Source organism: Cervus canadensis, chromosome 4 (assembly GCF_019320065.1).
Source record: "Cervus canadensis isolate Bull #8, Minnesota chromosome 4, ASM1932006v1, whole genome shotgun sequence".
Classification (NCBI taxonomy): domain Eukaryota; kingdom Metazoa; phylum Chordata; class Mammalia; order Artiodactyla; family Cervidae; genus Cervus; species Cervus canadensis.
Genome location: NC_057389.1, coordinates 92,947,386 through 92,959,956, shown reverse-complemented (window position 1 = coordinate 92,959,956; position 12,571 = coordinate 92,947,386). Strand labels below are relative to the sequence as shown.

The following is a 12,571-nucleotide window of genomic DNA, read 5'->3' as shown; positions in this document are numbered from 1 at the left end:
CCAGGGGTCTACTTGAGACTGCACGACCTGAAGCAGGAGAGTGGGGTCTACAGAAGTACCCAGTGGAAGAGGTTTGACTCAAATGGTAGTTTGTGTCCAGGGAAGCTTTGCTGGGAATATGCTGGAAAGTAGAAGGACAGGATCTGAGTCTTGAATTGCTTGGAGCATAAAATCATTATAAAGATGAGGGCTGTAGTAGAGTAGGGGAGGAAGGGGCAGGATCTGAGATGTTTTCAATGATCCCAAATGGTGGTGATCATTATTTTGTGCATTTCCTTCCCACCAAGTTAAGATGTACATAGTGACTCGATTACAATGATGAGAATGTGGAAGAAGTGTTGGGAAGTCACTTCTGGGAACAGAGTAAAGTAATCTGGTTTTCTTTCTGGCTCCTCTTTCTTGCATTCTTAATGGCTCACATGGATAAAACCCAGCTTCCCTGCCAGGAGGCCATGTGTCAAGGAACTGAAGGAATTCTCTGGACAATATTGTGTAACAGGTGAGTCCCACCAACAGCCTCATGAGTGTGCATGAAAGTGGACACCTGCTGATTCAGCCTTGAGATGCCTGCAGCCCTGGCTGACACCTTGATTAAAACTTTCTGGTAGGCCTGTTGAAGTATTTAATTAAAGTATCAAATATTAAATAATAAGCAAAAATAAATATTTTTCTAATATGCCAATGCAATTTGTTTAGAGAAAGTGCTTAGAACTGAAGATTTGTTCAAATTAATAGAAAAGTTATCCTTACAAATATTAACTGTGAAAATGGAAAGTGTATCACATCCTTTGTATAGAACTGATCCAGCATAGATGTCATGATTGATACAATGGATTTGAAGCTATCAAACCACATTGAGTGGTTGAATTGAGGACAGAAGTCTAAATTTTATATTAAGATCCAGCTAGTTAGAATTAATAAGTAAGAGTACAGGAGAATTTCCTCCTGAGGATAAGAGGGTCATAGACCCTTTCCAGGACATTCACTTTTTTCCTTTCCCTGTTCTGTTAATATTAACAAGTCTCCAGCGATTGGGACAACAGGGACCAAGTGGCTAATGATGAGTTTTCAGCACTGAACCCACAGTTAATATTGTAAATACACAGTGCCTCCAGCTCATTAGTTTGTCTGTTCTAATATCAGAAATCCACACCTATGTCTCCATCCATTGTAGGAACCTGCCTCAGAAGGTCCAGCCTGAGTCTGTCTTCCTGTCTGTCCTGGGGAAGGTCCCTGAGACTTCATCACACACCAGAAAGGAGAGGATCAGTGAGTCTGTGCTCCTTGGTCATGGACCAGCAAAGATGCCACCCAGCCCAGTAAGTGCTGAGGGAGACAGACATGGATGAAGGGAGTTTGGGAGCATGATGATTTTTCCTCAACAAGGCAAATGTGACAGTTGGAATAGTTAGGTGGGAGGGCATCAATGTACAAATTTTGGTTCAGAGCCTTATATCGTATACTCTTATTCCTGGTTGGGGTGTGAGAACTCTCATTCAGAGTTCTGCTTCCACCCTCACTGGTTCTGTCTGTGACTGGCATCTCCCCTATCACAGCAGTGAATGGGTCTCTGTACACTTCCCCCTCAGCACTTTAAAGAACTCTGAAAACAGTGATGATGAGGTGGATGACATTAACTACCTGCTAAGTTGACTCGACAGGCATGAGTTTGAGTAAACTCCGGGAGTTGGTGATGGACAGGGAGGCCTGGCGTGCTGCGATTCATGGGGTCGCAAAGAGTCAGACACGACTGAGCAACTGTTCAATTCAGTCATGTCTGACTCTGTGCAACCGTATGGACTGTAGCCTGCCAGGCTACTCTATCCTAGGGATTCTCCAGGCAAGAATATTGGAGTGGGTTGTCATGCCCTCCTCCAGCGGATCTTCCCTACCCAGGGATTGAACCCATGTCTCTTATGCTTCCTGCTTTGGCAGGCAGGTTTTTTTACAACTAACACTCCCTGGGAAGCCTGATATTAACCATAATGTACTGTAACTGCGGGTTTCCTAAGTGCCAGGCTCGAAAGTATGTGTTTTGTTTCCTGCTTGATTTCATCTGCATAATCGCTTGATAATAAGGGCACAGACATCATTATTTTAATAAAAATAAATGCATACAGAATTTTTTGTAATTTATATCTGATCATGAGTTAGAAAGCATTGAAACCCATCATCAGTCTGGGCAGACTGACTCCAGACATAGGACACATGGGCAGTCCTCCTCCTGCAAAACCAGAGTCCTGTCACCTCCCTGTCAGTCCTGGCAGACTCACTGCTCACTATGTCCTTCCCTTTAGAGTTTTCCAGAGGACACAGAGGAGGGCAGTAGGTAGCACTGGCTGCATCTACTGTAAGAAGGGTGGCCCGGATCACAAGAGAAAAGGGACACAGGATAATTCAGGGAGATTCTCTGTTGATCCTGCTGTAATGTCCACTGTCCACTTTCTCCTTCATGTTTATAATCAGCATACTCAATCACAAAAAACTGATATACATTCAGAGTCTTATTGTTAATTCTTACTTAGGAAACTGAAAACAGTTTTAAAAACGTACTTCATACATATCTGTGGTTAGATATCCGTGGATATTCCAGCTAAGTCATTTCAGTTATGTCTGACTCTTTGGGACCCCATGGACTGTAGCCCACCAGGCTCCTTGTCCATGGGATTCTACAGGCAAGAATACTGGAATTGGTTGCTATGCCCTTCTCCAGGGGATCTTCCTGACCCAGGGATCAAACCCACATTTCTTACATCTCCTGCATTGACAGCCGAGTTCTAGAGCCACCTGGGAAGTCTGCTTAAAACTTTCAGAATGCCTGGATACAGTGAAATTTTGTGTGAGGGACTCTGGCTGACACCTTCATTTTGAATTCTGTTTGTTCCACTTATCAGTTTATCTGGGGACAAGTTCTTAGTATACATGAAGTAAAGATTGTCCACTGAATTTATTACTTGTTGATGCAACTTCAGTGAATTACGATCAAATGAATAATGGATGCCCTCTATGTAATAACTGTGTGATGGATGCATAATGAAAGGGCAAGAATGCAGAGTTCCAAAGAATAGCAAGGAGAGATAAGAAAGCCTTCCTCAGTGATCAGTGCAAAGAAATAGAGGAAAACAGTAGAATGGGAGAGGCTAGAGATCTCTTCAAGAAAATTAGAGATACCAAGGGAACATTTCATGCAAAGATGGGCACAATAAAGGACGGAAATGGTATGGACCTAACAGAAGCAGAAGATAGATATTAAGAAGATGTGGCAAGAATACACAGAAGAACTATACAAAAACGATCTTCATGACCCAGATAATCATGAAGGTATGATCACTCACCTAGAGCCAGACATCCTGGAATACAAAGTCAAGTGGGCCTTAGGAAGCATCACTATGAACAAAGCCAGTAGAGGTGATGGAATTCCAGTTGAGCTATTTCAAATCCTAAAAGATTGTGTTGTGAGAAAAGCTTTGCTAGCTTGATATGCCAGCAAATTTGGAAAACTCAGGGAAAAGGTCAGTTTTCGTTCCAATCCCAAAGAAAGGCAATGCCAAAGAATGTTCAAATTACCACACAATTGCACTCATCTCACACACTAGCAAAGTAATGCTCAAAATTCTCCAAACCAAGCTTCAACAGTATATGAACTGTGAACTTCCAGATGTTGAAGTTGGATTTAGAAAAGGCAGAGGAACTAGAGATCAAATTGGCAACATCTGTTGGATCATCAAAAAAGCAAGAGAGTTCCAGAAAAGCATCTATTTCTGCTTTATTGACTATGCCAAAGCCTCTGACTGTGTGGATCACAACAAACTGTGGAAAATTCTTCAAGAGACTGGAATACTAGACCACCTGACCTGCCTCCTGAGAAATCTGTATGCAGGTCAAGAAGCAACAGAACTGGACATGGAACAACAGACTGGTTCCAAATCGGGAAAGGAGTACCTCAAGGCTGTATATTGTCACCCTGCTTATTTAACTTATATGCAGAGTACATCATGAGAAACACTGGGCTGGATGAAGCACAAGCTAGAATCAAGAATTCCAGGAGAAATACCAATAACCTCAGGTATGCAGATGACACCACCCTTATGGCAGAAAGCGAAAAAGAACTACAGTCTCTTGATGAAAGTGAAAGAGGAGGATGAAAAAGTTAGCTTAAAACTCAACATTCAGAAAACTAAGATCATTGTATCTGATTCCATCACTTCATGGCAAATAGATGGGAAAACAGTGGAAACAGTGAGAGACTTTATTTTCTTGAACTCCAAAATTACTGCAGATAGTGACTGCAGCCATGAAATTAAAAGACGCTTGCTCCTTGGAAGGAAAGCTAAGACCAACCTAGACAGTATATTAAAAAGCAGAGACATTACTTTGCCAACAAAGTTCTGTCTAGTCAAGGCTATGGTTTTTCCAGTAGTCATGTATGGATGTGAGAGTTGAACTATAAAGAAAACTGAGCACCGAAGAATTGATGCTTTTGAACTGTGGTGTTGGAGAAGACTCTTGAGAGTCCCTTGGACTGCAAGGAGATCCACCCAATCCATCCTAAAGGAAATCAGTCCTGAATATTCACTGGAAGCTAAAACTCCAATTCTTTGGCCACCTGATGCAAAGAAGAACAGACTCACTGGAAAAGACCCTGATGCTGGGAAGGATTGAAGGCGGGAGGAGAAGAGGACTTCAGAGGATGAGATGGCTGGATGGCATCACCGACTCAGTGAACATGATTTTGAGTAAACTCTGGAGGTTGGTGATTGACAGGGAGGCCTGGTGTGCTGCGGTCCATGGGTCGCAAAGAGTCAGACACAACCAAGTGACTGAACTGAACTGAATGATAAGTCTAATTTTCACATCATGTAATTTAAATATCTGCTTTTCCTACATCCCTGACAGAATATTTGGTTTTTTTATGTTTTTCATAGATGAAGGAAAACAACTGAGGCCCTTTTATTTTTTATTCCCCAGAGCCTATTGGATTTCCTTGGGCTTCCCAGGTGGTGCTAATGGTAAAGAACCTGCCTGCCAAAGCTTGAGACATAAGAGATGCGGGTTCGATCCCTGGGTCAGGAAGATCCCCTAGAGAAGGGCATGGCAACCCATTTCAGTATTCTTGCCTGGAGAATCCCATGGCCAGAGGAGCCTGGCAGGAAATGGTCCATAAAGTCGCACAGAGTCAGACACAACTGAAGCAACTTAGCATGCATACGCCAGAGCCTACATCCTAATATCACAGAGGAGATACCAAGAATTTTTTTACAAAGCCCTGTTAAGATTTGAATAAAAACTTCCATTTTGTGTGGAAATAGAGCATTCAATAAAGTCCCCACACAGTCAACCATATATACCACTGTTTTCATCCTTTTCAGGAATATCCCAATGGAAAGAGATAAGATAAAATTGTGTTTATTTGTGTATATCTAATGAACTTTCTCTGGGGCCTATTATTTTCCATTGAGTAGCATCAGCAGCATTCAATGATTGGGAAACCACTGCAGAAAGTTTCACAAATATGGGAGGGGGGTGGAGGTGCAAGACAGGAAAGAAGGGGACAGAACATCTTAATGCATGGGTTGAGACACATTTTAGGATTTGTTGTCATCCATGATTCAGATCACTGAAACAGGAAATGCCTGAATCTCTCTTCCATATAATCCATGAAATATCATTAAATTTGGAATCTGTGTTTCTTTGCTAAATGCAGTACCCCAAGTTGATTGAAATTCTTTAAAAATAAAATGACCAAATATATGTTAAGCTCCAAACTTCTTTTATGTACGATGTACAGTCTACAGGTGCAATTTAAACATTTTTCTAGAAGGAACAAAAGCAGAGACAGGTGGAGAGATTTATAGACATTTCATTAATAGACGGTGAAAGACTCAGAACTCAATCATTGATCTACTTATTCCTGCATCAGTTCTCAACCAACTTCACTGCTAATACTGTAAATGTTTCTTTTCAAACCTACTTTGGCCTCAGTTTTTTTTCATTATTTTATTGGAATATAACTGCTTTACAGTTCTGTGTTTGTTTCTACTGTACAACATCGTGAATCAGCTAAATGTGCGCATATATCCCCTCCCTCTTGAGCCTCCTTCCCTCGCTCCCATCCCAGCGCTCTAGGTCATCACAGAGCACCAGGCTGAGCTCCCTGTGCTACACAGCAACTTCCCACTAACCATCTACTTTACACATGGTACTGTATATATGTCAATGCCACGCTCTCAATTTGGTCTCAGTTTTGAAATCAAGAGAGAATAATTGAATCACCCTCTTTGGGCTCAGAGTATCAACCAGTGAATTATGGGAATGAGGCAGTATTATAGAGGGGCCATAAAGGTACTAACATGATGGAATATAGGATTTTATATGAATAGTCATGTTTTGCAGTCCACTTTTGAAATATAAGATTAATAAGATCTCTGTAGAAGATGAAAAATCACGTGCAGGTATCATGAAATGATCAGAAGACAGATTTCGAAAATATATTCATATGATACCTTAATAAGGGAGGATGTTAACAATCCATGAGTTGCAGAATCATGACTGAGTGATTGAGCATGCACGCATGCAGTTGATAGAAAATATCTTTTGCATTGAAATGAACATAGGCAATTAATATTAATAAGATTGGACATGCACTAATTCTTAGTTATTGAACAACTAATTGTTGAACACTCATGTATCATACACAAATTCTCACTTGTATGACACAGAGAGGTACAAGAAATTTCATAGTATTGCTGTAAAACAAAGTTGATATAAATAATAATATAACAAAATAATACATGTGACATTAAATATTTAGTAAATATGTAAATATTGTTATAGTTATTACATTTTAACATATGTTAAATATATATTTTAATAATGCTAATTTTTTGAAAATTTTTTATTAAGAATAGTTGATTTACTATGTTGTGTTCATTTTAGGTGTACAACAAAGTGAAACAGTTATACATATACATACATTTTTACATCTACACTCTTTTTTAGATTGTTTCCCATAGAAGTTATTACAGAATATTGAGTGGAATCCCTTGTTCTCTACAGTAGGTCCTTTATTAATTATTTATTTGATGTATGTGTTAGTCGCTCAGTCATGTCTGACTCTTTGAGAGTCCATGGACTGTAGCCAGCCAGGCTCCTCTGTCCATGGCATTTTCCAGGTAAGTACACTGGAGTGAATTGCCAAGCCCTCCTCTACGGGATCTTCCCGACCCAGGGATCACATCTGGGTCGTTTTATGTATAGTAGTGTGTATATGTCAATCCCAGGCTCCTAGGTTATTCCTGCCCCCCTTTCCCCTTTGGTAGCCATAAGTTTGTTTTCTTCATCTGTGACTCCATGTCTCTTGAAAATAAGATCATTCATACCATTTTCTTAGCATTACTCATATAACTGGTATCATATGATATCTTGTGTTTCTCTGTCTGACTTACTTCACTTGGTATGACTAATTTCCCATTTGTCAGCCATAAAAAATAATGAAATAATGCCATTTACAGCAACATGGATGAACTTAAACATTGCCATACAACACACTCCAGTATTCTTGCCTGGAGAATCCCCATGGACAGAGGAGCCTGGCTGGCTACAGTCCATGGGGTCACAAAGAGTAAGACATGACTTAGCAACTAAACACCATCTACCTATCTGTATATCTATCTATCTACTTGCCTATACCTAACTTGCCATCTATATGTCTGTATCTCTATCTATCCACGCATTTATGGGGACTTTAGTGGTGGCTCCGTTGGTAAAGAATCTTCCTGCCCATGCAAGAGATGTGGGTTCCATCCCTGGTTCAGGAAGTTCCCCCAGAGAAGGAAATGGCTCCCCACTCCGGAATTCTTGCCTGGAAAAATCCCGTGGAGAGAGGAGCCTGGCAGGCTATCTTCCATGAGGTTGCAAAACAGTTGGGGGATCAAACCCAGGTCTCCCACATTGCAGGAGGATTCTTTACCAGCTGAGCCACCAGGGAAGCACCAAGATTATATACATATTGGGTTGACACAAATGACCTCACATTAAAAAAAAAATCAAATGTTTCAAAATCTTATTATTGTTTAAACATTAACAGAGCTCTGAGGCTTCCCTGATAGCTCAGTTGGTAAAGAATTCACCTGCAATGCAGGAGACCCCAGTTTGATTCCTGGGTTGGGAAGATCCCCTGGAGAAGGAATAGGCTACCCACTCCAGTGTTCTTGGGCTTCCCTTGTAGCTCAGCTGGTAAAGAATCCACCTACAATATGGAAGATCTGGGTTTGATCCCTGGGTTGGGAAGATCTGCTGGAGAAGGGAAAGGCTACCCACTCCAGTATTCTGGCCTGGAGAATTCCATGGACTGTATAGTTCATGGATTCGCAAAGAGTCGGACATGACTGAGCGACTTTCAGGTTCACATGTACTAACATCTTTTTTGCAGTCCTCAGCAATGTTTCATTATATACACTTAAGGAAACCATACTTCTTGTAGTTTGATTCCAGCAAAACCAATGGTATGAAGTATATACTTAATGACTTTTAAAAGACAACTCTCAAATTAATTAATTAATTAAAGGACAACTCTCATTTTTGAGTAAATACTTATTGTTTGAAACAGAAAATTTAGGATCAAAGAATGATAAAAATTATGAAGATTACTATGACATAGAAATGTTTTCTGACTATTAATCTTAAATTTGGAATTCATGTGACACAGTCCTATGTTTCATAGAGTGCTTACAAACATTCTAAATAAAGGAAATTTCTAGACTGTATAAAGTAAAATAAGATTTATATAACTATGCATCACTTTCTTTCCATTTGAATATTTTTCTTTTTAAACTTTTTTAATTGGAGGAAAATTGTTTTACAATGTTTTGTTGGTTTCTGCCATACAACAATGGGAATCAGCCATAATTATACATATATTACTTTTTCTTGAAGGGGGCAGTTATCATTCTAGATTTTTTCTAAAGAGAAGACTATATTTTACTGAGATCATGGATTTAGTACCTCCAATATTCTTGCACCTCTTTTACCCTTCAGTCCAGGACCTACAAAATAATTGCGTGTAGAGAGAGGTGGAGAAGGAGAAAGCAATGAAGGAACAGTTCTGAGCAGATAGAACTTGTCACACTGAGATATATTGCTGAAGGCCCTGGGGTGAATGATCTTAGAAATGAATTCCTAGAATCCAAAATATGGACAAGGTACTGCATGACCATACAATTATTTCCTTTTTATAGCTTCTCGGCCTTTTGGCTAAGATCAAGTGTAATTATTTCCTTTTTTCCACTAATTCTTTTCTTTTTTAAAAGGTGCCCAATCTACATAGAGCCACAACACCTACAAAATGTATCAGAATTCTTTCTCATGGGTCTTTCAGATGATCCAGAACTTCAGCCTTTCCTCTTTGGACTATTCCTATCCATGTACCTGGTCACCGTGCTGGGAAACCTGCTCATCATTCTGGCAGTCTCCTCTGACCCCCACCTTCACACCCCCATGTACTTCTTCCTCTCCAACCTATCTTTTGTGGACATAGGTTTCATCTCCACCACGGTCCCCAAGATGATGGTGAACATCCAGTCTCACAGCAGAGTCATCTCCTATGCAGGCTGCCTGACACAGATGTCAATTTTTATCCTCTTTGGAGGGATGGATTGTATGCTTCTGTCTGTGATGGCCTATGACAGGTTTGTGGCCATCTGTCACCCACTGTACTACCAGGTCATCATGAACCCATGCACCTGTTGCAAATTAATTTCAGTGTCTTTTTTTGTTAGCCTTTTGAACTCCCAAGTGCAGAATTTGATTGTGTTACAACTTACCTGCTTCAAGGATGTGAAAATATCTAATTTCTTCTGTGACCCTTCTCAACTGCTCAACTTTACCTGTTCTGACATGCTCACGAATAATATAGTCATGTATTTTGTTGGTGCCATTTTTGGTTTTATTCCTTTCTCCGGAATCTTTTTCTCTTACTGTAAAATTCTTTTCTCCATTCTGAGAGTTCACTCATCAGGTGGGAAATACAAAGCCTTCTCCACCTGTGGCTCTCACCTGGCAGTTGTTTGCTTATTTTATGGAACAGGTCTTGGTGTGTGCCTCAGTTCAGCCATCTCACAATCTCCCAGGAAGGATGCAGTGGCCTCTGTGGTGTACACTGTGGTCACCCCCATGCTGAACCCCTTCATCTACAGTCTGAGGAACAAAGACATCAAAAGGGCCATGTGGAGGTTTCTCAGAAAAATAATCTAACCTCAGTCCCTGTGCCACCTATTTGGAGTGTAGGCTGGAAAATGCAGTAAAACTAAGCATGTTGACCTGAAATCCTACCTCTCTCATCTCATCATTTTTGTAGCTCTCATGGCCTTGATTCCTCTCCTTGCTGAATAACTGAGTGTTTCTTCTTTTGGTATTGTTTCAATGGGACTGGGGGAGTCTTCTAGGATCCTTTGTCCATCTTATTCATGGCATGATTGAGTAGTTTTCATCTATGGTGATTCTATTGTTTATTATCTGTGGTCCAAGGATCCTGAAAAGATGAATAACTCTTTCTATATATTTAAATTTCACATCTTTTTTCACAGCTCTGATGTATTTTCCATAAAATTTTCTCAAGTTTGAGGTCTATTTACACAGGCTAGATGTGACATCAATCTTGGTTATTAATGAAATCATCAGAAGTTTAAAAACACTGACACCAGCCCCAAGGGATGGGATAGGGAGGGAGGTGGGAGGGGGGTTCAGGATGGGGAACACATGTACACCCATGGCGGATTCATGTCAGTGTATGGCAAAACCAATACAATATTTTAAAGTAAATAAATAAATAAAACTGAGATAAAAAATTAAAAAAAAAAAAAACACTGACAACTGGGTCTCACATCCAGACTGCTTTATACTTGAATGTGTCCTGAGGATTTTTAAAAGCACTTAAAGGGATCCAGTGTGGACAAGGTTTAGAACTTCTGATCTCAGTCATATCTTGGATTCCAAGATAACTTGTACACCTTGAATCCTAACAGCTCTTGGACAATGATCAGAACTCAAGGTGGGAAGATATGAAGAGCTTACCATGGCAACAGGCAAATTTCCCCTTTCTGATACTGATTCTTCACATATAGTCTCTCTCTACACCATAGAGTCAGGTGTAAGTGCTGGTTATGAAGCTAGTCTCTGCTCCAAACTCACACTTCTGCACTTGCTTTGGGCTGGGGCTTTTAAAATCACTGCTCTGTTTACAATCTTGTGTTCTTACATTCATTCATGCATGCCCATTGCTCAGTTGTGTCTGGCTCTTTGAAAGCCCATGGACTAGAGAAGGGATAGGCTACCCACTCCAGTATTCTTGGGCTTCCCTTGTGGTTCAGCTGGTAAAGAATCGGCCTGCAATGTGGGAGACCTGGATTTGATCCCTGGGTTGGGAAGATCCCTGGAGAAGGGAAAGGCTACCCACTCCAGTATTCTGGCCTGGAGAATTCCTTGGAGTCACAAAGAATTGGACACAACTGAGCAACTTCCACTTTTCACTTTCACAGGCTCCTCAGTCCTTGGGATTTTCTAGGCAAGAATACTGGAGTGAGTTGCCATTTCCTTCTCCATGGGTTCTTCCCAACCCAGAGTTCAAATTCTTATCTCCTTCATCTCCTGCATTGCCAAGAGAATTCCTTACCACTGCACCACCCAGGAAGCCATTTAATTAAATACTAGTTACCAACAAATGTGTAAAAATCAGTAGTTTTCTAATATGCTAATGTATACAATTAGAGCAAAAACTTAGAGCTGATGACATATTCAGATAAGCAAATAATAAAAACATGTAAATCTCCATCCTGTAAAATGCCAACCAAAGCAAAGACTAAGGAAAAGAAAATAAGTTATCCTTGTTGGTGGCTTAGTTGCTAAGTCGTGTCCAACTCTTTGCAACCCCATGGACTGTAGCCTGCCAGGCTCCTCTGTCCATGGGATTTCCCAGGCAAGAATACTGGAGTGGGTTGTCATTTCATTCTCCATGGGATCTTTCTGACCCAGAAATCACACCCCAGTCTGCTGCATTATAGGCAGATTTTTTAATGACTGAGTTACAAAGGAAGTCCCAAGTTATACTTAGAGACAAATAATAACTGAGAAAATGGAAAAGGTATAGTGTAGACCTTGGTGTAGACCTAATGCTGCATAGATTTCACATGAAATACAATGGATTTACAGATATCAAAATTTCATGTTAAAGTGGTTAAACAAAAGCCTGAATTTTATGTTAAAATCCTGCCGGTTGGAAGGAAGAATTAAAAGTGGACTTCCACCTGAGGAGAGAGGGTCCCACACCCTCCTAAGGATATTCACTTTTCCTTCTTTTTTCCTTTCCCATTAATATTAAAAAGTCTCCAGAGATTGGGACAACATGGACCAGTTGGCTAACTATACTCTTTGTGCATTAAGCCCTAGGTCATATCATTGTAAATAATTGGCTGGTGCCATCTTCACATTAGTTTGCCAGTTCTAAGTGTGTGGATCTATACCTGTGTCTTGTCCATTTGGAAGCACCTGCATTGGACATTCCCCACCTGAGTCTGTC

General features: G+C 40.4%; 1 protein-coding gene across 1 annotated transcript; it reads left to right on the top strand.

The window, feature by feature from the left end:
- The first annotated feature begins 9,363 nt into the window (after positions 1-9,363).
- On the top strand, positions 9,364-10,251 carry LOC122439303 (olfactory receptor 18-like). Its single transcript, XM_043464388.1, has one exon. It carries the CDS (start codon positions 9,364-9,366, stop codon positions 10,249-10,251), a length of 888 nt encoding a protein of 295 aa, XP_043320323.1.
- Positions 10,252-12,571: the final 2,320 nt, after the last annotated feature.